Source organism: Phocoena sinus, chromosome 5, assembly GCF_008692025.1.
Source record: "Phocoena sinus isolate mPhoSin1 chromosome 5, mPhoSin1.pri, whole genome shotgun sequence".
NCBI classification, from domain to species: Eukaryota; Metazoa; Chordata; class Mammalia; order Artiodactyla; family Phocoenidae; genus Phocoena; species Phocoena sinus.
The window spans coordinates 583,820-609,819 of record NC_045767.1 but is presented as its reverse complement, the minus strand read 5'-3'; the positions used below and the strand labels follow the sequence as shown (position 1 = coordinate 609,819).

Below are 26,000 nucleotides of genomic sequence, written 5' to 3'. Positions count from 1 at the left end.
GGCCGGAAGGTGAGGATGAGGGGCCCGTTCAGCCCAGCAGTCAAGGCCCAGTGGGTTCCAGGCAGGTGGGGCCTGGCAGGTTCAGAGCAGGTGGGTGTGCATGTGTAGGGCAAGTGGGGCCTTGGGGGTTCTCAGCAAGTGCGTGTGCTCATTCGGGCAGGAGGGGCCTGGTGTGTGCGGGCAGGTGCCTGTGCGGTTGCCGGGAAGGCGCGGCCAGCGCGGGCGGGGGAGCCTGGCGGCCGGGCGGGGCGGGCGGGCGCGGCTCGCAGCCGCCCGCTTGGTCCTGAGCGGCGCCCGCGCCTGGAAACAGGAGACCGCCGCGCCGGAAGCCCCGCCCGCGCGCGCGCCCTGTCCCCGCCCGGTGGAGCGGCTGCTGGCGCGGCGCGGCGGCTCGGCACGGCGGCGCCCGGGCGCAGGCGAGCGGGCGGAGCAGCGGACGGCGCCCAGGCCGCCCCACGCGCCGGGCTCGCGGCGGAGCGCTCCGGACTCGTCGGGGCCCGCGGCCGCCCGCGCCTTTCAATGGGCAGCTCGCACTTGCTCAACAAGGGCCTGCCGCTCGGTAAGGCCGCGCGCGCGCATTTCCGGCCGCGGGGGCGGGGCGGGGCGGGGCCGCGGGGGCGGGCGGGGCGGGCGCGGGCCCCGGCTTTTGTGTGCGAGTGCGCGTGCGCGCCGGCGTCCGCGCGCCGGCGCCCGGGGGCGGGGCCGGGGGGCGGGACCGAGGGTGCGCGTGCGCGTGCGCGTGCTGTTGCGTGCGCGTGCGCCGCCGCCCCGCCCGCGCAGGTGGCACAAAGGGGCGCGGGGGCCTCGGGACCCCCGCAGCCGGGACCTCGCACTCGGTGCGCAAGTACCGCCGGCCCGTCCGTCCTGCGGGCCGGGCTGGCCGGGTCCCCGCTGACGGGGCCCCGCAGGGAGGACGGGCGCGCCGGTGACCCCGCGTCCTTCGGGGCCGGACCTCGGACTGCAGCCGGGGGACGTGCGGGGCCGCAGCCTCGTACCCGAACCGGCCTCTCTGCGGGGCCGCGGCGCCGGGTCTTCCCGCAGGCGATCTTTACTCGTTTTTGAAGTGACGTTTTTGAAATGAAATGACCGTTTTGAGATCTTTACTCGTTTTGAAATGACAGAAGTGATGCGTCAGCTGGGAGGCGCGCCGTTCCCGCTCACCCGGCAGGGGTGGCGGCAGGGCGCCCTTTTCTTTGAGTCCGTTTCCACCTGAGTAACGGGACAGGTGTGACCCGCTTCCGTTTGTCCCCAGGCACCTTGTGCCCTTCCTGTTTTGAAAGGTGTCAGGAACAGGCATTCTCCGTGCCCTGGGTACCTCTGGGGCCCCTGAGCCTGGGGCTGGGGGGGCGCAGGCCGGGCGGGAGGCGCCACGGGTGGTGTTGGTTGCCGGCCGCTGCCCTACGGCCCCGTCAGGCCACTTCCGTGTCATGCCCACCTGTCTTTCCACCCTTGCACAGCCCCAGCTTCTCCGGGCTTCCAGCCACCGGGTAGGGGTGCATCCTGTCGGCGGGGGAGGGCCCCCATCCTCAGCTTCCAGCGCCACCACCCTGCCCCTGGGGCCTGCAGGTCGGGGCCCCAGGCTCCGAGGCCTGTGGAGGGAGGAGCTGCCGGGGCACCTGAGCCGCGGGTTTGGACGGAGCTTCCTCTGGCTGGTGCCTGCTTGTCCCGGAAGGGTGCAGCGGCCCTGGGCTTGCCTGGAGGACGGCCTTTAGCTGGCAGCCTCTTAAGCCGGGAACCTGGCCGGGGCAGCCCGTTTCTCGTGATGCTCTTCTTCATGGTTGGTTAGGACAGGTTTGCTCTCGGGAAGTGGGATGGGGTAGGCTTTCTTCCAGGTGCTCTGAGTTGAGTAGTCACCAGGGTAAGCCCCTCACCCAGCTCCCACTTCTCTGGGTGGCTGGAGAGTTGGCTTGCACAAAGGGGATCCAGAGCCGGGACTGCCTGTCGTATCCCATGGGGGCGTCCTCCACCTGTCCAGGACCCCCCCACTTTTCAAGAGAAACAACTTTATTTCTGTAAAAACATACACAGGCAAATACTCGGGAGAAAGCCAGTCCCCAGCAGTGTGGACGTCTGGGATGCCCTGTGGGTCAGTGTAGCCTGTCCACTCCTGAATGGGCAGCATCTTTCAGCCTCTGCGGGAGTGACCACAGCAGCCAAGAGCACAGAATTGTCCCTGGGGGAATCCCAGCTGAGCCCCTGACCAACGCATGGTCATGGGCCCCTCACGTGACTTTTCTGTGTCATGTCTGTAAGGTGGGGATGGAGCGTGTGAAGAGGTGGGATCACGTGAGTGAGCGTGTGCCAGGTGTTGGGGATGGAGGGACAGGGCCGGGGGCAGGGCTGAGGGACAGGGTCTCCACACAGCAGCTGTGAAACATCACTCTGGAAGGTAGCAAGGTGACATTCCCTAAGTTACGGTGGCATCACGATGAATCCGCCCCAACCTGCGTTCTTTCGACGTGGATGACGTCCTCGTTTCTGGGATTCTGAGCATCACGAAGGCAGCAGAACACGCACACACGTAGGCGTAAATGAAGGTGGGGAAAGAGGTGAACACGCGTGGGGAAGTCTTGGTGACGCATCCTCGCCTCTTGTCACGGTTTTTATCTAGCACGTGTGTGGGGCATCTTTTGGTTTCCGAGGAGTTGAGAAGTTGAGGCTGACTCTGGCCGGTGGTCCTGCTGGAGGTTTTATGTGGCCACGCATTGCCTGCGGGAGCGCCTTGGCTTTGGCTGCGGGGGCGCAGCGCCCACCCCAGCCAGACTCGCCCAGGGCAGCACGGCGGACCCCGGCCAGACGGCTGGGCTGTGAGGCAGCGGGGCGAGCTGGAGAAGGCTGGCTGCTGCTGGCTCTTCGGGCAGAGTGACGTGGGGGCAGGCGCGGGGCCGCCCTTGGGTCCTCAGATTCCTGTCTCGGGAGGTGGCTTTCCAGAGGGCGTGCCTGGTGGTCAAGCTGGAGGGCCGGTGCTGGCAGAGGGGCTGGCTTCACACAGGAGGGTGGGGAGGTGGCAGGGGCAGCGGCCGCCAGTGGTGCCAAGGAGTTTGCCTTTCCTGCTGCTGAGCGGTGCACGTGACAGGCCCCGGCTGCGATGACTGGGGCTCTGCGGCGTGCGGGCCAGGGACCTGGTGGAGTAAGGAGAGCACACCCTCGCCGTGGGCCCCAGGGAGACCGGCCTGGCCGTTGGACGGGCTGTGGGGCCAGAGACCCTGTCCGTGGCTGCCGCGTTTGGGGCCTGGGTTGGGCGGGGCAGTTACTGGGGCTGGAGAGCAGAGGCCGTTCTGGGGGCGAGTTCTGGGTGAGCTGGGCTTAAGATGCTCATCGGTGCTGCGGAAGGAGGCGGGAGCTGGCCCGGGACCCTGACCCGGTGCTCAGGGCGTGGTGTGGCCGAGGGCCAGGTTCTCGGGAAGCCTGGGCTTCCTGCAGGCCCTGGTGCCAGGGATGCGCCGTGATGGGTCTGGGGGGCTCAGCCATTCGGGTGACCCCAGAGCGTGCCAGCTGCAGCCCCTGGACCCTCCGAGGGTAGCCCCACGCTGGGGAGCCGTGGCCGAGGACGCGTCTTAGGTGCGTGGTGGGGGGAGGGGAGGAGGGCCGCGCGGCCAGTGTGTAGAGCTGGGCAGGAGGAAGCGCGAAGACGGTGCCCAAGTGTCCACGTCCCCCCGTGCGGCTCCCCGTCGTTGGCGTCTTCGCTTGGCGTGGAATGCAAGTCGCAGCCCAAGTCCCTTTTCGTCCTTCCCTGTCCCCTCTTGCTGCTGCGTGGTGAGGCTCAAGGGAACCGTCTACCGGTCCTAGGGTCTGGGCGGGGTGTTAGGGCAGCCGCCTGCCAGGCCTTCATCAAGCGCCCTCCTGTCGGGCCCGAGCTGGGTGGCGTCTGGCGCGGACGTCCTCTTCGGCCCCGCAGGTCTGGCCACCGCCCGCTCCTGGCGTTTGCCCGGGAGCCGGGACAGCCCAGGGCCGCGGCGCTGCCAGCTCTTGGCACGGGCTTCCTCTCTCCGCAGCCGCGCTGGCCCCTGCGTTCCCCTCCCCGCCTTTACTGAGCCGCTGGGATACGGGCATGCACTGCCTCTCCCCGTGGTGGGCACCTGGCGCCTCTGTGACGTGGGATAGAGCCGTCTGTGCGGCAGGCTGGTCGTCAGAAATCCCTCCCTTCCCACGTGCTCGCTGGGTGCCCCCGGAAGCCTGTCCTGGCAGAGCTCGTGTTCTGGCCGTATGGCCCCAGTGGTCAGCCGGCACCCACGTCCACCCTTGAGCAGAAACTGGGCGGGCGGGAGGGGACCAGGGAAGCTGGGGGTGGTGGGAGGAGGTGAGGCCCGGGAGTGTCACGTGTTGGAAGTGCAGGGCCGTGGCCCCCGACAGCAGGTGTCACCCTGACAGCACCTCCGCATGGTTGGTGAGCAGGTGCGGGGAGAGCGGGGGGTGCTGGAGAGGGTCCCAGTGAGGACGGGACGGGCCCTCCTGCGCCCAGAGCCCCGGGTCTAGGGCTGACCAGGGAGGGCGTCTGGACACCCGGGAACCTGAGGCCAGCCTCACGCCCTCGGGAGATGACCCGTCTGCTCCTCGGCTGTCCCATCGCTGAGGGGACAGAGTCTCCGTCCTGACAGGTGTCCTGACTGCCAGCCACCCGCTCCCCAGGGTGGCCCCTCACCACGGTCACTGAGGTCACCAAGGCGCTGGGGCCGTCCGTGTCGTATCTGGTCCCCAGAGTTTCTTTGCAAGGAGCCGGCCCTGCACCCCACCCTCCCAGATGGGGTCCAGTTTCTAGTAAGGGGGAGGGGCAGGTGTGTCTTGAATCTGGCCGGGGGGCTTCCGGCCAGAACCCTGTCCCTGCCACGCCCCTGGCCACGAACCTAGCCCCTGGCTCACCTGGTGGGGGAGGGGTGCCCACCCTTGTGGCTCCCGAGAGACAGGCGGGTGAGTAGAGGGCAGGAGCCCCTGAGACTCGTCCAGTCAGCACAGGGCGGGGGGGCCAGGCTGGCGGCACTGCACCCACCGGACGTGTGGGACGTGGCCTGCATGCCACCCCCAGGGTCCACGCCTGTTGGCCATGGGCCTTGCCCTCTCTAGCCATCCTTCACTCCCTCTTTAAACGTGGGGCTCTTCCCCCCGAGGGCAGAAGGCCTCCTGTAGGTTCCTGTGCAGGGTGTTTGGGGCAGCGGTGGCTGTAGGAGGTGGCTTGGTGGCCCTGAGGTCCCTGGGGCTACCTGCTGGCCTGCTCTGGGCTTAACCGTGACCCTCCCCTCCCCTGGCCTGGCCTTGTCCACCCTCCGGCGCACCCCCTGCTGCGCTGTGCGTCCAGGGGCCTCTCCCGTCGGTGTCTTGAGCAGTTAAGTCACTTACGGGGCTTCTGTTTGGCTTATTTCTAGAAACGAGGTGCAGCTTAGCGTTCTCACCCGTGAGTGTCCCCAGCACGAGCCCAGAAGCTTCTTGCGACTATGGTCTTGCTGTTATTTCAAGCACAGTTGGACGGTTGAGTCCCTGTGTCTCGGCCACTGCTGGACACTGCCATCCTGCCTACAGGGCACTGGGGCCGGGGAGGGGAGAGCCAGACTCACCGTGTCTGTCTGCAGTGCCCACCAGAGGTCGCCTCCTGTCTGCACGTTGGGCCTGAGACGTGCCCAAGGCCCTCCGTCTGTGCAGGCTGGCCTCTGAGGCCCGCCAGCCGCTCCTCTGGGCAGGCACCCACCACCCCCATGGGGCAGCAGGGATGCATCTGACTCCCTTTAGGCTGCTCAACGGTGCCAAAGCAAAGCTTCCCTTTGAGACCATTTTCACAAAAGGATTGGTGGGCGGTGGACATGGGAGAGCCCAGGGGTCCAGGTTGTCTCACCAGGGCTGGGAAGATGCAGTGCCGGGCTGCACTTGAGGCGTGCGAGCCCCGGGCCCTCGGGGGACAGGGAACGTCTTGGCCGTCGGCACGTAGCGGGAGTGTAGGGACGCTGCTGGCTGGTGGGACCGCGAGTGAACCAGGGAAGGCCCGGCTGGGCACTGTCCTGCTTCCCAGTGCAGCTGGCCCTGGTTCCTCCACGGTTTAGGGAGGGGGCTGAAGAAACCCTCGTGACCAGACGGCCGGCTGTGGCTTCTCTGGGGTTTCCGTCACCTGCACACTGGTCTCCCGTGTGGTTCCCGGGGCCCCTCGGGTAGGAGGGCAGGGCACCCAGGTCGGCCTGGCTCGGCTGTGCGGAGTTGACTGCCGTGGGGCTTCGTCCGGTGCTGCCACTGCGGCTTAGAATGAGTTTGGGGCCAACTTTGGAAGAGACGATGGGATCGGTGGGGCCTGGGTTGCAGGTGTTTGAGGTCCTGGAGCTCACTCTCCTGCCTCTGCGGCGGGGGTGCCCACTCGCAGTCGGCAGCATCCACCCCGGCTGCGGTGTGGTCGGTCAGCGGGAGCGAGGCTGGGGCCCCAGAGCCAGCGAGACGGCAAGCGAGGCCAGCGTCCTTGCCGCCCGGCCCAGGCACCCCACCCACGTCGCTGTTCCCGAGCCCCTCCTGTGAGAATCAGGGTAGGAAGGTGAGGCTGGCCTCCAGGTCGGCCTGGAGAGGAGGGCCTGAGGACTGGCACTGAGGGTCCCTGAGGTTCTGGGGGTGTCGTCCTGTCCTGGGGCCGTGTCTGGGGTGTGGGGTGACACCTGCCTTACGGCTCGCTGAGTACGGTTTTTACCGGAGGAAGTTAGGTCAAAGGAGCATCCGCTGTTTGCAGGTGGAAGCGTTCCGATTCCTCGTGTTTGGTGATTCCGGAGAGGAGCGTGGCTGCATGGGGCGGGGGCGCCGGCGTGAGTTGCGGGAGCTCTGGTAGCGCGACCCCTCGGGCACGAGTCCCTTCGCGGCGGGGCTGCTGTCCACGCTGCGTGGCCCGGGAGGCAGAGCGGGTGCAGCGGGACGGGGACCTGGGCGTCATGACCCCCGCCTGTGGGAGCGCGGGGGGCCTTGGCGCACGGGGCCGCACGGGGCTGAGAGGGGCCGAGGCCGCCTGGGAGCCAGTGGTGAGGTCAGTTTGGGTGCTGGACACCCACTGGGTGGCAGGCACTGAGGGCCGCCGCCGGCCCGTGGCTGCAGGCTGCCCCCCGGCCCTGCCGCCCGTGTCCTGGGGTCGTGGGCTGTGTCTGGCTGGCTGGCTGGAGCTTTTCAGGAGCGGCTGGCCAGTCCCCGTAGCTGAGCCGGATCAGGGAGGGCTCGGGTGCACCCGAGGTGTGGGTCATGACCAGGTCGTCCTGCTCGCCAGGAAGGGCTGGGCAGCTCTCTGGGGAGGACTGCACCTGAATCTGGCCCCGGTCCCGGGACACCGCCTGGGGGGCTCGGGGGTGCGGTACAGGAAGCGTCCAGGTCAGGGTCTGTGTCCCGGGGCCCTTTCCCTCAGCGGCCTGTGCCCTGTCACGGACCCAGGAAGCAATGGGCCCCGTGAGATAGGAGCTCGCGGAACTGGCCACAGCCCCACTTTCTGGGCCATCCTGTCCCCAGGCCTCCCAGCTAGTGCACGTGGTGGCACCCGGGTGGGCTCCTGGGTACGTGGGGGCGACCTTCGGGGTGAGCCTCTTGCCTCTGCGTCCGAGCCGTGGCCCCGCCGGTCACTCTCACGCAGGGCCGGGCCTGATTCCAGGTAGGTCCCAGCCCGGCAGCCACAGGCTTGGGGTCAAGGTGCAGGGAAGCCCCTCCTCCATGGACCTGAGGTTCGTGAGTCTAGTTGACCCTCAGTGGCGTTTAACGTGTCTCTTGTGTTTAATTTTTAGTCAGACTTTGACCCGGCGTGGGCTTCAGTGGTCGCCGTGGACGGGAGCCTAGGAGCTTTGGTTCGAGACAATTAAAGACGTGGGATGAGGATCCAGTGACAGGACGCGGTTCTGCAGGGGGATTCTGAAGATAGACGCTTTGAACAGTCGAATTCATGGTCGTGGAAGCCGAGCCCATATTAAGAGATGTCAGGTTGGTCGGGGCTCGGGAGTGAGGCCGCCGAGGCCGGTGTCCCCGTGGCCACGGAGGAGGCGCCGCTCCGGGGCCCCCTGCGTGTGCTGGGGTTAGGACAGGGGCGTCCCGAGTGGGCGAGTCGCCCGGGCCAGCGAGGCCTCGGTCGGGCCTCACGTCTGCCGTGGGGTTTGCTTCTGTCGAGGGTGTCGAGGGAGGGGCGCCCGGCCAGGCTGCGGGTCGGCGTGGGGTTTCTCGGGACGTTCCCGTGGACACGCTGCGGTTGGCAGCCCTTCCGGTCGCAGTGCCCTCCGTTGGGGCTTCCCGTCCTCTCTGACCGCCGGGTGCTTCAGACGAGGCTGTGCAAGCACCTTTCAGCTAAGACACCTTCGCAGACCCGGAGGGCTCGGTTTCTTGCGGTCGCGTGGATCGATGTTGGGCAGAGTTCCAGCTGAGTGAGGCTGGGAGCGGGTGTTCGTCATGCGCTAAGATGAGTAACATCTTCAAGTGAGACGGCGCTGTTCTCCCAGTGGAGCTGGAGGGACCAGGGCACCGTCTGCACAGGACTCCCGCTGTCGCTCCACAGACAGAGGGGGCCTGGACGCTCCGCTCGTGACGCGGGGGGAGGTGACCAGGGAGGTCCTGGCCTTTGGACCCCACGCCAGGAGCCCTCCCGGTGGTCCTGGCGCCTTTGCCGCCGGTCCTGACGGCTGTGCGCTCTCGGGAGTGGTGGGCGCTGGCGGGCCGCCACGGAACCCGCACCCGGTTCTCGTCCTGCACCCCACGCGCCGGCTGCCACGTCCCAGGGCGAGCCTTGCGGGGCCGTGGTGAGGGGGCGGGCTGATGCGGCCACCGCTGTCTCGCGTGTCACCTGTGGAGGCCTCCCGTCTCCACCTGGGCCTCGTGTGGAGGGAGTGAGTTTTTAATCATTCTTTGCTGTCTCGTTTTGGGATGGTGAGAGGTTCTGGCCTTCCTCTGGTGTCCTAACCCTGTTCTACCTTTACACCGTTTCTTGCTCGTCAAACCTACAAGCAGAGGCGATGCTGGTGCTGGGTGGGTCCCTGCCGGGTTTTTGGGTGGCAACACCACAGCGTCGAGTGGAAGAGAAACGTCGGGTGCGTCCCCGAGCCCGTCGTTCCGACCTGCGTGTCTGGACGCCAGCTGGAGCGCGGGGCCGCCAGGGGCTCTGCACCCCTGAGGCCCTGATCCGTGGAGGGGGGCAGTCACCGTCATCGGTGCCCACTCAGGCGGCAGTGAGCTGTGGCAAACACCAGTGTGTTTTCCTTCCTGATTTTTAACTTATTTTTGACAAAGATCCTGGTGGCTGGACACGTAGAATTGGAAGTCCTTGGGGTGGGCTGAGGTTTCAGCGGGGGCTGTGCTGCCGCGGGAAGCTGAGCATCCGGCCCTGTCGTTGCAGGCGTCCGACCTCCGATCATGAACGGGCCCCTGCACCCCCGGCCCCTGGTGGCACTGCTGGACGGCCGGGACTGCACGGTGGAGATGCCCATCCTGAAGGACGTGGCCACAGTGGCCTTCTGTGACGCACAGTCCACACAGGAGATCCACGAGAAGGTACCACGGGCGGGGGCGGGGAGGTGGGGAGCCGTGGCCTCGCCAGCGCTGAGGCAGGTGTCCCAGGGTTCCTGCCGGAGCGGGCAGGTGTGGTGCCGCCCTCACCACCTGGCCGGTCGGGAGGCGGGGTGGGATGTCTCCATCATAACCAGTTCTTTCCCAGAAAGTGGCATCCGGGGCCGTGGCTGCAGTGGACGGTGCTTTGGGCGGGCAGGCTGCGTCACCATCACCTGGCGACTCAGGCCGCGGCAGTCGCCAGGACACCCCGAGCCTGTGCCACGTGGTTTGCAGCTCTCAGGTTCCCTGGGACAGGAAGTATGTTAACCTGGTTTCTGTTTGTAGTCACAGCCAACCGGGTACTTCAGAAGCACCTTTCCCCTGAGTCAGCTGAGGAGGCTGGACCAAGGTTTATAAAACCAAGGTGCTTCGGAGAGCCAGCAGGGTCAGGAGAGGCCCCAATGCCGCAGGGGTGGACAGGTCGTGCCCGCCGGGCCGGGGCATCAGCTGTGCTGGAAGAGGTGGCTGAGAGGCCGGGGTGGCTTTGGCAGCCTCGTGGGCTGGTGAGGTTGGAGCCCTGCTGGACCCTGGCTCTGGGCTGGACCGTGGGAGAAAGGACGAGCTGGAGCCAGATGCACCCTCACGTGTCCACCCACCGGCCCCGCAACGTCCACATCAAGCCTTGAACTTGGATTATAGGCGCCCCTGTGCCCTCTGCTCAGGTGGCTGGCAGAGACGAGGGAGAACGGTACTCTTTACGGGAAGAGCCCGTAGACCTGGGCCCCAGGTTGTCTCTGCAGATCACCTCCTAGCACAGTGTTCATCGCACAGTCGAATATAACAGGATAGTAGGAGAAGAAAGAACTGAGCAAGAACCAGCAGAGACAAAGGACTAGAGGGACCCACGGGGCCGGTGGGGTGTCTGCTGCTACAACCACAGCGTGAAAACCAAGCCCAAGCACTTCAAAGGAGCCGAGAGCAGAAGACGTGATGACGGCAGAGGCTTCGGGGGAGCTTTTGGAAGATCTAGGAGCAGAAACAGCAAAGCTGAAAGTGAGAACTCACTGGGCAGACTCGACAGCCACTTGGGTCAGTGGCAGGACGGAGGCTTGGGGTGAGGGGGCCACGGTGGGGAGCCAGCCTCCGACAGAAGTCTCAGGGACCGAGGGGAGGGGATGGGCCACGGGCAAAATTTGATGAGAAAAAGGCTGACGATGGTCCAGAGCCGAGCGGAGGCAGCAGTAAGCGGGTGAGAGAAGTGCGGCGGTGTGCACGCCCGGGCAGCCCCTCCGGGAACTCGGGCCGGCAGCTTCCCAAAGCTGGCCGTCCCAGTGCTGGCACTTCTCCCAGAGAAGCAGAGCACACGTCCGCTCAGAAACCTCCCACGAGCCCCCCAGCAGCTTTGTTCCTCGTGGCCGGAACCAGAGGGAACCAGGTGGCCTTCAGCCAGGGCACGGGTACCGAGGAGCCCCACTGGGCAGAGAAGGAAGGGTGAGCCACGGGCACCGGCGTCGGCCGGGCCAGAGCAGCCAGCTCGTCAGGGTCCCGGGCGTTGTCACTCTGGCCAGCCACCGTGACGGGGACGGCGAAGGGGACCGAGGTGCCGGGTTCAGGTGCCGCTAACACGGGGGTGTTTCTCTGTGGCGACGGCAGTCCTGCATTCTGTGTCCTGTTGTGAGGTGGCTACTTGAACAGACTCACGGTGAAGTTCCACAGAACGGCACACACAAGCAAGGACAAGACGGCCAAGGGCACTTGGGTGCACAGATTACCTCCCCGGGCACAGGCTCACTGCCCACCGCGGGCCGGGCCAGGGGACACGGGATCCCTCTCGTTGGCAGCTTCTTGTGAATCTTAAACTGTTTCAAGCTAAAAAGATACTTTTTAAAAAACCAGTAGTGGAATGAAAAAGAGATATACCGAGAGAAAGTTTTAAAAATTGTAAGCGGTACTAAAGTTTTGCCAGTAAATTTGAAAACTAAGACAAAACGTGTTTTTTTCCAGAACTGTAACTTACCAAAACTATTTCAACAAGTTAATATAAAACCCAGGGCTTCCCTGGTGGCGCAGTGGTTGAGAGCCTGCCTGCCAATGCAGGGGACCCAGGTTCGAGCCCCGGTCTGGGAAGATCCCACATGCCGCGGAGTGGCTGGCCCGTGACCCATGGCCGCTGAGCCTGCGCGTCCGGAGCCCGTGCTCCGCAACGGGAGAGGCCACGACAGTGAGGAGCCCACACATCGCGATGAAGAGTGGCCCCCGCTCGCCGCAACTGGAGAGAGCCCTCGCACAGAAACAAAGACTCAACACAGCCAGAAATAAATAAATAAAGGAATGAATGAATGAATAAATGTTGACAGACCGCTGGGGAGGGGCACAGGGCCCTCAGAGCCCCACCCAACGGGCAGGCGGCGTCCTCCCCGAGCCCTATGCCTCCTGACACCCACGGGAAGCCACAGCCAAGGCCTTGCCTGCCAGAGAAGAACAGGCAGAAAAAGTGTCCTGGGGACAGAATTTTATGCTCCTGACAGAAGAGACGTTAGGACTGTGTAATTGGTGTCCTTAGGCCTGAGGTAACACCTGATTGTACACCGAGGAGGACGCAGCGAGAAAGGAACCACAGGAGAACTAGAGGGAGCTCCTGGAAACTAAAATGGGAGCGGAAGGTTTAAACCTTAATAGGAAGCTCAGAAGACACAGTCAAGGGAAGCCCAGAGGAAAGATGGAAGCGACGAGGAGCGAGGAGAGACTCGCAGACTCCGCGGGGGTGCCGGGCGCAGCTGGCCAGTGCAGCCGCTCTCAGGAGCCTCCCGTTTCCCATCCTGGGCAAGCACTTCCTTCCCCCTCTGCTGCCAGGGGTGGCCAGATGACCAAGTGCAGCCAGGGAGAGGACAGCAGCTTTTGTGTGCAGAGCCACCTTCCCTCTTTCTGCTGGCTGGAAACCAGATGTGATGGCTGGAGCCTGGGCAGCCACCCAGACCACAAAAGGAAGCCACATGGAGCCAGGGGAGCCTGGGAATGGCGGGGCAGCAAGACAGGAGCCCAGGACCCCGGTGGCTCTGGAGCTGACACGGGGTCTGTGGACCACCTGGCTGCAGGCTTTGGCCTACAAGGGAAGTATCAGCCTGTCTTACGCGTCACGTCTGATCAGGGGTTTCTACCTCCTCACAGCTGGTTGGACGTCCGTCCGACGTTATTTGAGCGTTAAGGAGGAGAGACTGACGTTTTCGCCACAACATGAGGAAAACTACCAAAGCTGAACGGAGGCTCCCGTGCTCCTGCCACGAACCCAGCATGAGTGTCGGGGGCCCTGAGAGGGCCTGCCGTTCAGGATCCAGATTTCACCAGCGCCAGGGGTGGGGGACAAGAACCAGAGCAGCCCCAGCTGGGCGCATCACAGCCCCTGAGGGGAGGGTTTTAGCCAGGCTCGCTCGCCCACCCACACGCGGGGCCGGCGGAGGGGCTTCTCCCCTCCGCCGCTCTCTCCGAAGCTCCTCAGAGAAGGTCAGGTGCCCGTGAGGTGGGGTAGCCGTGGAAAAGGAAGACCTGGGGTCCCGTTGAGGGGCCGGGCCAGGGTGGGAGTGACACGGGGACGCACCTGGGGTTCCAGGGGCACCAGCGGGGGCCTCGTTGGAGTGAAGCGCCCAGTCCCGGGAGGGAGGCGCCGAGGCCGGGTAAGACATGAAATAAAATCCAGGGGAAACGCAGAAACAGGCATTGCAGCCAGTTGGGGGGTGGCTCCCGGTCGGTGGGACCTGAGGACCCTGGAGGCGGAAAGGACTTGTCAGCCCACGAGCCCTGGGGATGCCGGCCGGCACCTTCGTGCGCGGCCGCCGTCACCAAGAGTGAGAGGGGCGTCTGCGGGGAGCATGTTTGCCCCTGGCCAGGACAGGACCAAACGTGGGCAGTTCTACGAAAAGCACAGCGTGGGAAGGAGGGCCATCCGCGTACAAGGCGGTCACAACAGTCTCCCTGCAAGAGAAATCACACACGACAGGAAATGAGGGGGCGAAGGAGACGCGTCTGCAGTGCGTGTGACAGTCGGGGGGGAAGAGCTGAGATACTCAGACTCCTCAACCAACAGGAGAAAGATCCCAGTAGGAAGTGGGCAAGGGAGGGGGGTGTGGACAGAACAGGTGACACGGCCCCCCCGCCCCCCGCGGGGCAGCCGGGCTGTCAGCTTGCAGGTCTGGGTGGCGCTCCAGCAGGCCTGTGGGAACCTGTCTGCGGTCTTCAGCCCACTGTCCCTCCACCTGGGCCACCTGTCATTGGGAAAGCCCTCGAGCCGTCTGCGTGGCCTCTGGCGGTTTTCACAGAACATGCCCATCTGGAAAGATGATAAGTCGCTGAGGGTGTGTGTGTGTGTGTGTGAGAGAGAGAGAGAGAGAGAGTGAGTGATGCTGGGAGGGGAGACTCGGGCCGAGGAGGTGCCCTGAGTGTGTGTGTGTGTGTGTGTGTGTATGTGTGATGCTGGGAGGGGAGACTCGGGCCAAGGAGGCGCCCTGAGTGTGTGTGTGTGTGTGTGTGTGTGTGTGTGTGATGCTGGGAGGGGAGACTCGGGCTGAGGAGGCGCCCTGAGTGTGTGTGTGTGTGTGTGTGTGTGTGTGTGAGATGCCGGGAGGGGAGACGGGCTGAGGAGGCGCCGTGTGTGTGTGTGTGTGTGTGATGCCTGGAGGGGAGACTCGGGCCGAGGAGGCGCCCTGAGTGTGTGTGTGAGATGCTGGGAGGGGAGACTCGGGCTGAGGAGGCGCCGTGTGTGTGTGTGTGTGTGTGTGTGTGTGTGTGTGAGATGTCGGGAGGGGAGACTCGGGCTGAGGAGGCGCCGTGTGTGTGTGTGTGTGTGTGTGAGATGCTGGGAGGGGAGACTCGGGCCGAGAAGGCGCCCTGAGTGTGTGTGTGTGAGATGCTGGGAGGGGAGACTCGGGCTGAGGAGGCGCCCTGAGTGTGTGTGTGTGTGTGTGTGTGTGTGTGTGTGAGATGCCGGGAGGGGAGACGGGCTGAGGAGGCGCCGTGTGTGTGTGTGTGTGTGTGTGTGTGATGCCTGGAGGGGAGACTCGGGCCGAGGAGGCACCCTGAGTGTGTGTGTGAGATGCTGGGAGGGGAGACTCGGGCTGAGGAGGCGCCGTGTGTGTGTGTGTGTGTGTGTGTGTGTGTGTGTGTGTGTGTGAGATGCCGGGAGGGGAGACTCGGGCTGAGGAGGCGCCGTGTGTGTGTGTGTGTGTGAGATGCTGGGAGGGGAGACTCGGGCCGAGGAGGCGCCCTGAGTGTGTGTGTGTGAGATGCTGGGAAGGGAGACGGGCCGAGGAGGCGCCCTGAGTGTGTGTGTGTGTGTGTGTGTGTGTGTGAGAGATGCTGGGAGGGGAGACTCGGGCTGAGGAGGCGCCGTGTGTGTGTGTGTGTGTGTGTGTGTGTGTGTGTGTGTGTGTGAGAGATGCCGGGAGGGGAGACTCGGGCTGAGGAGGCGCCGTGTGTGTGTGTGTGTGTGTGTGTGTGTGTGTGAGATGCTGGGAGGGGAGACTCGGGCCGAGGAGGTGCCCTGAGTGTGTGTGTGTGAGATGCTGGGAGGGGAGACGGGCCGAGGAGGCGCCCTGAGTGTGTGTGTGTGTGTGTGTGTGTGTGTGAGATGCTGGGAGGGGAGACTCGGGCTGAGGAGGCGCCCTGAGTGTGTGTGTGTGTGTGTGTGTGTGTGAGATGCCGGGAGGGGAGACTCGGGCCGAGGAGGCGCCGAGTGTGTGTGTGTGTGTGTGTGTGTGTGTGTAAGATGCTGGGAGGGGAGACTCGGCCCGAGGAGGCGCCCTGCTGCCTCTGGTAGGGTGCCCAGTGAGTACTGTACCCCTCAGGCCCTCTGCTCTGAGCGTCTGGCCAGGTGGGCTGCGTTTCCTCCCGTGGACCTGAGGACACCAGGTCATTGACTAGCTGGTTACACAGCAGGTAGAGGCTGGCAGCAGTGGACGCTGGGAGGTCGGTGCCATACCGGGGGTGTCATGGCCACTTTGCAACCAGGAAAGGGGTCAGGAGCCAGCAGGAGCATGGACCTGGAGTCTGGACGGGGCAGCATGGTGCCCCTGCAGTGCTCTCATCCTGTAGCTGGTACAGGGTGGGCGCTGCTCTGGGGGAGCCCAGGCTCCCCTCTGAGAACACTTCGCCGGGTACCCTGGGATTCGAGAGATGCTCAGTAGAAAAAGGACCAGGTGTGAAAAAAATAATTTACCCAGAAACACACCTGGGTGACTGAGTCACATCCAGAAATGCAAGTGAAAGCTAAAATAACAGTTCCAGTTGGCGTGCGTCACGCGGAGTATTTGGAAGTTGGGAATGCCTGGTACTGGGCGGTCGGTGCTGATGGGCAGACTGTGCCCCGGGGGCAGCGGCAGCAAGACTGGAGCCCGAAGAGGGTCTGCAGGGATCCACTCACTTCTCACTTCAAGGAAACAAGCAAATGTGGGGTTTTGCTGCAGCCCAGCCGGCGCTGGAAGCCACACAGTCTCTCCAGCTTTAGAAACGTTCAGACCGTCGTGGACCGTCCCTGCTTAAAAGTGCAGTCCGGGGGCTTCCCTGGTGGCGTAGTGGCTGGGAGTCCGCCTGCCGATGCAGGGGACGCGGGTTCGTTCCCCGGTCCGGGAAGATCCCACATGCCGCGGAGCGGCTGGGCCCGTGAGCCGTGGCCGCTGAGCCTGCGCGTCCAGAGCCTGTGCTCCGCAGCGGGAGAGGCTACGGCGGTGAGAGGCCCGCGTACCGCCAAAAAAAAAAAAAAAATGCAGCCCAGGACACTTAAGGACCACAGCTGGGTGCAATGCTCAGGAAAAGCTGGCCCTGCGCACGCGCCTGAGCCGCGAGGACCGCCTGTCCCGCACCGCCTGCCTACAGCCCATCCGCACGCCCGTTGTAGCCGAGGGCCCCGCGGGCGTCCAGCCGATGCATCTGCCCCTGCGTCCGGGGCTGCCCCTCCCAGTGCCGGCAGGGACGTGTCCATCTCTCTGGTTCTAGCACCCAGCCGTGCCGGACACCGCGGGCACCGACAGATCTCTGCATGCAGCCTGCCCCCCAGCTCCTGCCCACCTGCCCCAAGGGGGCCCTCCTCACCAGCTCTTGTCCACACAGCACAGAGGGGCCTTCGGGGGGAACTGCCAGCCGAGCCCTCCCCTCTCCCTTGCACCTGCCTGTGGCCTTCGCCATGTCCACTGCCCTGTATCTTCCTGCCCACCCTCCCCACGTGCCCCTGCTTAATGTCCTCTGCTGCCACACGTCGGGCCTCACCCCGGGTCCCGTCGAGTCATGGCACCGGAAGTCTGCGCCTGCGTCTGTGGCCCTCCCGGGAGGCCGGGGAAGCTGTCAGGACTCGGGCATGATCCAGCCGGTCCATTCACGCACCCGCTGGCAGCCCCCGCTCCCGGAGCTGAGCTTCCTAGATCTTCCGAGCTGGAGCCAGAGCGGGGCTGGCAGCGCCCCGTCGCCTCCTTGCAGGGTCAGGGGCCCAGGACCCCCTGCCCTACTGCCCAGCTGTCCTTACCTTGGTCCTTTCTGTGAGGTCACCTGTGGCCGTGTCTTCCAGGCCACCACAGGCAGCAGGAGGGGAAGGGAGGCCATGCCAGCCTCAGAGGAAACTGCGTTCCGGGTGGTCACGTGTCCGGCTGGGTCCAGGGCTCAGTCATCGTAGAAGGGGCGAGCCGGGGCCGTTAGCAGTCTCCCCGGGGCTGCAGTCCCCTGCCCTGCGTCCCACGCTCAGAGCCCGCTCCACCCCGCTAACTGCGTCAGCCACGGGCCAGCTGCTGCCTTAGCTCACATGCGGCCTCTTGTGGTCCAGCAGCCTCTGTCGCCCCGGGGGACCCAGGGTCAGCACTGGAAGCTCGGTCCAGAGTGGGGCCCGCAGACACATCACCACGGGTTCCCAGCGGACTCTGTTTCACTGAATTTGAGACGTCATCCATTATAACGTTCCGTTAGGGAGGAGTAAACCTCGTCCCCAAGTACGGCAGGTTTTGGATTACATGATGCGTTGGAACGGGGTGGGCCCGCTCCGCAGCCCCTGCCTTTGGGCCCAGAGATGGCAGACCATGCGTCCCTGGCCTTGGCCAGACTGCGTCCCGGTGCGGACCGGGCTCACGGTCCTGGGCTGTGACCCCGCGCTCCCCGCCCCCACCCCCCAGGAGCGAGGTGCATCACAGGTTGATGGGCCTGGCCCTGGCAGAGCTCATGGACTTAAGCTGGCAGGTGGGTGGGTGGCCTCCTCGAGGGGGGCCGTGGGCGGGGCTCTGCACGGGGCGCGATGGTGGGCGGACGTCGCCCACGGGGAGGTCTGTGCGCTTGGCACCAACCTGCCCGCGTGGGCCTCGCCTGGAACAGACTCGCTGAGACACACGGGCCTCCCCCAGTCGTCCTGGAGCCCCGCACTTGGGGGCAACGGCCCTGGCCACGCTCCGAGGGGTGCCGAGACAGAGCCGGCGGGCCCCTCCTGCGGGCTGCAGCTGGCTAGGCCCGCCTCAGGCGCAGGCGCGCCCGGAGCGCGTACCCGACCTTGACGCCCCTCCCAGTGGTGGGCGGGGGCTGGGGGGAGGCGGCCCCCCAGGTCCGCGGCACGGTGGATAGTGCACAGGGGCTGCGGCTGCTCCCTGCCCCTTTCTGGGGGGTAACCCTCCAACCCTGGGCCGTGCAGGGCCGACCTGGAGGCCGGGCCCTGTGCACGGTGACGGCAGGGGCCGGCACATCAGCCCCCTCCCCGTTTGAAAGGGTGCCCGGCTCACTGCAGCGCGTTCACTGTCCCCGGGGACTTCTCCGACGCTCCGAGCGCATTGCGGCCTTGCGTCCGCTCCTGTTCTAGGAACGGTTTGTCAGAGTGGCCGCTGGCTTATCATCCTATCGGCGGGGTCTGGAGGTCTCGGGTGCGCCGGGTCCTCCCAGCGCCCGGTGTTTGTCTGTCGTGGCGCCTGGTGCCCAAGGAGAAGGCAGCCCCCGCCCAACCCCGTGCGTCAGGCAGGCAGAGCGCCGTCCCCTGTGTGGACCGGGGCAGGGACCTTCGGTGTGCTTCGCGCGTTTGCTGATCTGTCACGTTCGGGCCACTGCAGACCGCTCGCATGGGGGTCGGGCACCTTCCCCCTGAGAGGGCCTGCCGTGCGCACCGGAGGGAAGGCCGCTCGGGTGGGAACCTGCTGGAGCCCTGGGACTTGCGTAGCGGGGGCCGCACCTGGGGGCAGTGCCTGCGTGGCGTCTCCCGCAGCGGCGCCGGCTCACGCACCCCCTTTACTGCAGGTGCTGAACGAGGCCGTTGGGGCGCTGATGTACCACACCATCACGCTGACCAGGGAGGACCTGGAGAAGTTCAAGGCCCTGCGGATAATCGTCCGAATCGGCAGCGGCTTTGACAACATCGACATCAAGTCAGCTGGGGACTTAGGTAGGATGGTCTTGGATTCTTCTCTTTGCAACTTGGCGCACTGCTCCCTTGGTGTGACGTCATCACGTTTTGTCTGTTGGTTTGACTGGGAAGAGAGAGTCCCGTTGCGGCCGACTGCCTGGTTGGAGGTGGCCTGGAGGCCGGCAGCGTGTGGGCCCCACGCCAGCTCCCCTCAGGCAGGTGCAGGGTGGCAGCAGCATCCCTCAGAAAGCCCCCGGGCGTTGTGGGTGGCGTGTCCGCCGCCCTCCTGCGCTGCTTCCTGGGGACCGCGGGGAAGGGACATCAGCCTGGGGGGCGGCCAGCACATCTGTGTCGGGGTTTGCGCAGCCCTGTGCACGAGACTTGCTGGGAAGGGAGGTTTGTGTTGTGATTTAGGACACGTGGGGGTGTGTACACGTAGGTGTGTGACACACTCACGGGAACAGATTTCAGCATGCTTCTCCAGGTGCAGTGTTCAGTGTCTTGTGACGTTCTGGTGTAGTCTCTCCTTATCCTTTGTGTTGGTCACGGCTTAAGGGCAGGTGGGGACACGCCCTGCCACGGCCCGTGGTCACCGACGGCGGCCTCAGACCTGCAGCGTGAACACGGCTGCCACGCGTCCCAGGGCTCGTTCTGCTCCGCCAGCCCAGCTCGCTCACCCCGCTGTCACCTGTCCCCAGGAAGGCACCGCGGCGTCTGCGGTCTGGGCACTTTTCGAGCTGGGCCGCCCTCCGGGCCTCGTCCCTGTTCGCGGAGCGTGTCCTCGTTGCCTCGCGATTTCACGGGCTGGGGCTCCGTCCTTCGTCCAGGGACAGTCTGGGGCGTGCTGTGCGGTCATCCCTGCCAGACCTCCGCAGGGCCTGGTCCTCTGTCAGGCGGCAGCCTTGTTCCCGAGTGTGACGGGGCCACCAGCTCTGTTGTCGCTCGGTCTCCCCTGCACGATCTCTTGACCCTGTCTTAACGTTTTGTCGCAAGCTGAGCTGGGGGGGGGGGGGGTGTGAAGGGGTGGGGTGTGGGGAGGGCAGGGCCCGGGGAGGTGTGGCCTGGCCAAGACCCCTTTCCAGAAGGTCCAGTGGCAAGTGGTCCAGGAGGGGCAGAAGCAGGCGTGGGCATCCGCCCAGGCAGCCTCTCTCTTCCTGTCCCCCACCCTGTCTGCCCCCTGGACCCGTGGGTGGCTTTCCCACGCGGCATGGGGCAGGTAACCTGCATTTGTCTCCTAGCATCCTGGGGCAGCGACGTGAGGCCAGGACCGTCCTAGTGACTGCCCCGCGTACCTCGTGTCCGCAGGCATCGCCGTCTGCAACGTGCCGGCCGCGTCCGTGGAGGAGACCGCCGACTCCACCATGTGCCACATCCTCAACCTGTACCGCAGGACCACGTGGCTGCACCAGGCGCTCCGGGAGGGCACGCGGGTCCAGAGTGTGGAGCAGATCCGAGAGGTGGCTTCCGGAGCCGCTAGGATCCGCGGGGAGACCTTGGGCATCATCGGGCTAGGTGCGATGGCTTTCGCCCCCGCGCGCAGGCTCTGTGGACCCTGAGGCTGGTGCTGTGCTGCGCTGCTAGCACGTGGTTGCCCAGCCAGGGGACAGCGCGGGGCTGAGGGGTCTCTGCCCCAGAGGCTGTGCTGGCCCTTCTCGGCCCCAGGAACACGTAGTGGGGCCCACGCACACACAGGTGTTCAGTAGGTGCTCTCGGGGTCACGCGTGCTCGTGTGGTCTCACACAGTCACGCGCGCTCAGTCTGCCGCCCCCCTGCCCCACGACTGAACACACAAGGCCCTCGGGTGGCGCCGGGCAGGCTGCCCTGAGCCCTGCTCTGGGTGGACGGAGGCCGCTCACCCGCTCACTCGCACGCCCTGCAGGCCGGTGTCCTGCGCCAACCCCGGGCCCCTTGCGCTCAGACAGCAAACCAGGGAACGGAGACGTAGCGGGGGGGCGGGCAGGCAGGATCTGGCGGGCAGAGGTGCCGGGGTGGTGCGGGCCTTAGGGGTTGGGGAAGCAGGGGAGGGCAGCGTGGCGGGAGGGGCCTGCCCGTCCACCTGGGCCACCCAGCGTGGGCGGGACCGTAGCTCCCTGCGGCCCCATCAGCCGTCTCACAGGTTCTCCACGGCAAAGGCACCGCCTCGTGCAGCTGTGGGGGAACTGCGGGGCAGAGATGCACCTGCATCAGGCAGGGGGTCAGGGCCGCGGGCGGCCGTGGGGCACAGGGGTGCCCTTCGCCAACACGACTTGCTGTCCTGCCAGATGTGTACACACGGACGCCAGGGCTGGCCAGAGCCCCGTAGCCCCGTGAGTGCCCTGCACCCGGCACCTAGGCCCCCGGCGCCCTCGGCCTGTCCGAGGGCAGGGATGGCCCGGCCCATGCGGTGTGATGCAGGCCAGGAGGAAGGAGCCCGGATGGGGAGCTGCCGTGCCTGGCCGGTGGGCTTGGGGCAGCCACCTCTAGGCGTGTCGGTCAAGACACTCAGTGCGGTGGGGACGCCCCAGAGGCTGCATCTCAACCAGCGCCCGGCAGCCCTGGGGACCACGGCCCTCCCCGCGCCCCTCGGCACTCCGAGAGTCTCTGTTCTGGTTCCCCACCACCCCAAAGCAGAGTGGTCCCCTGAAACCTGTGGCCCGAGTGGTGTAAAGGGAAGAAGCAGCAGCCTTTGGATCCGTGTCACTCGTGGAGGCCAAGGCCACGGCCACAGCAGCTCCACACTGAGACACGGAGTGCGGTTCCCGGGGACAGGAGGGGCTCTGTAACGGCACCTGCCAGACACACTGAGCGCAATTTCGCTTCTGCCTTTTTTCATAAAAGCGAAAATCCTCCTCGGGTTTCTTTTGGTTCCTGGAACTGGGGAGTGACGTCGTAGGTGAAGTGGCTTAAGGTGAGGCCAGCCGAGCGGGGGCTCCCGTGCCAGCGTCGCCCACCGGGCAGTGTGAGTGACTGCTCCGAGGCGCTGGCACCGTGGCTGGTCGGCGGGACCGCTGGGTGCCCGTCCTCCCCGGGCCCTCTGCGCTGGCGCCTCGCCAGCCTCCACGGTGTCCCGTGGCCCCAAGCGCAGGGCCCTGGCGTGCCTGCCCCCCCACCCCAGCTCCTGGCCTGCGCTGCTCCCCTGCTTTGTCTTCTCGGGAGCCGAGGACAGAGGGCTTCAGCCCCCGGGGCACTGGGGCCTATCCTGACACTGCAGCCCCTGCCTCGCCGCCCCGTGCATCCGCGGGGCCCCCGTCGGCGCTCCCCAGCCCCCCGGAGCCCCGCCCTTTCTCTGCAAAGCCTCGTCCTGCGCACGTCCCGCCGCTGGGCCTCTGGGGGCAGACGCCTCAGGCTCACCCCGGGCAGACGGGGAACCGAGGCGGGGCGGCCAGGGAGGTGCCGTGGTGACACCCCGTCGCCCCCCAGGTCGCGTGGGGCAGGCGGTGGCGCTGCGGGCCAAGGCCTTTGGCTTCAACGTGCTGTTCTACGACCCCTACCTGGCGGACGGCACAGAGCGGGCGCTGGGGCTGCAGCGGGTCAGCACGCTGCAGGACCTGCTCTTCCACAGCGACTGCGTGACCCTGCACTGCGGCCTCAACGAGCATAACCACCACCTCATCAACGACTTCACCGTCAAACAGGTCTGCGGCCCGGGGCCCCCGCCTGCCGGCCACCGGCCACCGCGCGGGCCCTGCCACGGGGCCTTCTCTTCCCCGAACCGCGGCACGGGGCCTTTCACGTGCCCGCGTGCGCAGAGACCTGTGTTGCAGGCGTGCACGGCGTATGTACGTGGGGGGGGTCAGCTTCGACCACAGTGCCCACCCCACGTGTGTGTGCGCACGTGGGCTTGTACACACGTGTGTGTGCGTGCATTTAAGTGTGGGGTGGCCACTTGCGTTGATGTGTGCACGTAGGGGTGCACATGTACGTGTGGGTGGGCGTGCGTGTACATTCAGCGTGCCCGCCTGGGGCCTCACCTGCTGTCCGCCCCAGGCTCCTGAAGCCCTGGAGGGGGTGAGGCCGGGCACCTTCATTGGTTCTCACCCAGTGGGTCTGGGTCTCTGGGGGACAGGGCGTGGCCGGGGGCTGTGCGGTCCCCGAGGACTCAGTGAGGCCCGGACAGGCACGAGCTGCCCCGAGCTGGTGGACAGCCACCGGCGCCCCACGACGGGGTGGGCTTAGTTGGGGTGAGATAGGGGTCACAAGGAATCCCTCACCGGGGAGCAGGGAAGCCACTTCCCTGAGCCGGCGGAGGAGTGTCTTCAGGCCGCACTGTCTCGTGTCTTCCCAGATGAGACAAGGGGCCTTCCTGGTGAACACGGCCCGGGGCGGCCTCGTGGACGAGAAGGCACTGGCCCAGGCCCTGAAGGAGGGGCGGATCCGCGGGGCGGCCCTGGACGTGCACGAGTCAGAGCCATTCAGGTGCCTGCCGGTGGTGCCCTGGGGTCCCTGAGCCGGCGCTTACCCAGCTTACGTCCCGCGCTAGCCTGCGTCTGACCCGGTGGCCACAGCGCTGCGAGGGAGTGGGGCCCCGATGCCCACGCACAGCCTCCAGGCCCCGGCCCTGGGCAGCTGAGGGTCCAAGGACAAGGGAGCCTGAGATCCCACGTGGGGCAGACCTTTCTCCCTGGCCAAATCTCAGAGCGAGGGGAGGCCACCACTGTAGGCCAGGACGACCCAGTTCCCTGCACCCGGTGGGAAGGGCTCAGACCGGGCACCCTGTGGCGTGCCCGGGGGCGCGAGGCGGCTGGCCCCCACGTGGCCACGTCAGACGCCTCACGGCTGAAACGCCCGTCTGGGGCGGCCGGACAGCTCCAGGTGGGTCTTCACCCTTCCAGGACGGAGCGGTGTCCAGAGGGCCTGGGGTCTGGAGCTCACAGCCACTTGCAGGGAGGGGTGGGCAGCGTCCCCCCCCCACCCCGTGAAGGCCCCTCCCCACTGCAGTCAGGAGCCCATGGGCAGGTTTGTCTTTTAGGGGGAGCCACCGAGTCTGGCGGAGGGTGGGGTGTGGCTCCGGGCAGGCGCAGGGCCTCTGATCTCCTGTGTGCCGTGCAGTTTTAGCCAGGGCCCCCTGAAGGACGCGCCCAACCTGATCTGCACCCCGCACGCGGCCTGGTACAGCGAGCAGGCCTCCATCGAGATGCGCGAGGAGGCGGCCCGGGAGATCCGGAGAGCCGTCACAGGTGCGCCGGGCGGGGACCCCGAGGCCGCGGCGTCTTCTGCGGGGGGGGGGTGGGGGGGGGGTGGGGAGGGGGCTGGGTAGGGAGACGGGCCGCCCGGGGCCGGGCGTGGCAGACCCCGAGCACGGAGGGGCCGAGCGCAGCCCAGGCCCTTGTGTCGTGTGTGTGGCGCTCGCTGGCTGTCCTGCTTGGGGTGCCAGCTCGTGGGGTGTTTCCCCCACCTTGTAAAAAGTCACTTACATGTGTAGGCCTTCCGGGCCGGGCCCTGTCAGCTTCTGACTGAAACCCCCAGGCCAGGCAGATGGGGTTGCGGGTCCCCGAGCTTTGAGGGCAACACTGCCCAGACAGGACCCCACTGTGTCTAAGGGGAGCGAGTCTGTGAAGACTGCCCGTGTCCCCGGTGGAGCCCCTGCCTCTGGGGTCCCCTTGGTGGCAGCCGCCTGACGCAGGCGCCGTCCCTCCCGTTCTCCCCGACGTCCCCCAGGCCGGATCCCCGACAGTCTGAAGAACTGCGTGAACAAAGACCACCTGGCAGCCGCCACCCACTGGGCCAGTGTGGACCCGGCCGTGGTGCACCCCGAGCTCAACGGGGCCGCCTACAGGTGAGCGGGGGCGACCTTCAGGGCCCCGTGGACGTGAGACCGTCTGTCTGGGTGGTGGCCACACAGGGAGTGGGACGGCGTCCCCCAGCAGGCGGCCTTCAGGCGCGGTCTGGGGTCCTGCCCTGCTGGCCTCACCTGCCTCCTTCCTCTCCCAGCAGGTACCCCCCAGGCGTCGTGGGCGTGGCCCCCAGCGGCATCCCCGCCGCAGTCGAAGGCATCGTCCCCAGCGCCATGTCCCTGTCCCACGGCCTGCCCCCCGTGTCCCACCCACCCCACGCGCCTTCTCCCGGCCAAACCGTCAAGCCTGAGGCAGATAGAGACCATGCGAGCGACCAGTTGTAGCCCGGGCAGAGCTCCGCAGCCTGGGCACCGGCCAAGCCCTCGGACAGGTGTGTGCAGGGGCGGCGCCGCAGGCGGCCACGGCCTCCGGGACGGTCCGGGCGCCAGGGGTGAGAGGTGACACCCTCTCCCCGCATCAGCTGTAGTTGTCCCGTCCCGAGGGCCGGCCGCTGCCGTGTCCTTTGCGTCCCCGCTCAGCAGCGGAAGAGTCAGTAGTTAATTCTATCATGAGTGTCCCCGTCTGTGTACAGTCTTTAGAACGTCGCAAAGGATTTGTTTGCTTAGCTGTCGGCAGGAGAAGCCCGAGGCAGGGCTCAGCGGGTCTGCTTCAGACGTTCTCCCTTTTGTGTGTGGATCGCATCCCGAACCAAGCAGTTGGCAAACTTCTCAGGACAATGAATCCTCCCCGTTTTCTTTTTACGCCACTCAGTGCATTGTTTTTTCTACCTGCTTGTCTTATTTTTAGAATAATTTAGAAAAACAAAACAAAGGCTGTCTTTCCTAACTTTGGCATGAACCCCCCCCCCCCCCCCCCCCCCCCCCCCCCCGTTCCAAACGAAGACGGCGTCGCTAGCGGTGCAGAGGAGCGCGTGGGCCTCCGTCCCGGGCGGCGGGGCTGCGGCGCCTGGCCGCGCGGTGCCGTCCTGCTGATGTGGTAGGCTAGCAATATTTTGGTTAAAATCATGTTTGTGACCGTAACCATTTGTATGAATTATTTTAAAGAAATAAAAGTCCCAGAAAGAGCCGGCACGTCTAGCATCTGTCTTATCGGCTTCGTCTCACCGGGACACAGGCGGGTCAGTCCTCTTCTCTCCTAGCGCTGGTGGCCTTGGGGCTGGATGGACGGCCCAGTGAGCCCCGCTGTCACCACAGGAGGGGCGCTGCGGCCCGAGTGCTGGCCTATGCCACCCCCGCCCTCCGCCCTCGGGCAGCCTTGGACCCGGGCCCCTGGGGGCGGCAGAGACCGCGGGCTCCGGGCTCGCAGGGACGTGCTCAGCGACACCACTTTGTCCTCGTCACACCGCCGCCTCCGGGAAGCCCCGGCGCACCGCGTGGCTGGAATGCGTGGCTGCGTTTGCAGACGGGGGCCTG

The 26,000-nt window shown here is 66.1% G+C and overlaps 1 protein-coding gene across 3 annotated transcripts; it reads left to right on the top strand.

The window, feature by feature from the left end:
• Positions 1 to 353: 353 nt before the first annotated feature.
• CTBP1 (C-terminal binding protein 1) lies at positions 354 to 25,653 on the top strand. Of its 3 annotated transcripts, XM_032632871.1 has the most exons (10): positions 354 to 559; positions 7,722 to 7,914; positions 9,314 to 9,468; positions 18,709 to 18,853; positions 20,120 to 20,326; positions 22,214 to 22,428; positions 23,079 to 23,209; positions 23,843 to 23,970; positions 24,452 to 24,569; positions 24,725 to 25,653. In XM_032632871.1, exons 2-10 carry the CDS (start codon positions 7,908 to 7,910, stop codon positions 24,909 to 24,911), a joined length of 1,293 nt encoding a protein of 430 aa, XP_032488762.1. In that variant the 5' UTR covers positions 354 to 559; positions 7,722 to 7,907; the 3' UTR covers positions 24,912 to 25,653. The 3 variants fall into 3 exon arrangements, with proteins under 3 accessions (XP_032488762.1, XP_032488761.1, XP_032488760.1); XM_032632870.1 differs by lacking the exon at positions 7,722 to 7,914 and having other exon boundaries at positions 24,728 to 25,653; XM_032632869.1 differs by lacking the exon at positions 7,722 to 7,914.
• The last annotated feature ends 347 nt before the right edge of the window (positions 25,654 to 26,000 follow it).

What these genes read in the sequence shown, in the direction of transcription:
- CTBP1 (XM_032632869.1), top strand. Translation starts at nt 520, where the DNA reads ATGGGCAGCTCGCACTTGCTCAACAAGGGCCTGCCGCTCG. An exon ending in CAACAAGGGCCTGCCGCTCG is followed by an intron (nt 560 to 9,313) that starts GTAAGGCCGCGC and finishes CTGTCGTTGCAG; the next exon opens with GCGTCCGACCTCCGATCATG. An exon ending in GATCCGGAGAGCCGTCACAG is followed by an intron (nt 23,971 to 24,451) that starts GTGCGCCGGGCG and finishes GACGTCCCCCAG; the next exon opens with GCCGGATCCCCGACAGTCTG.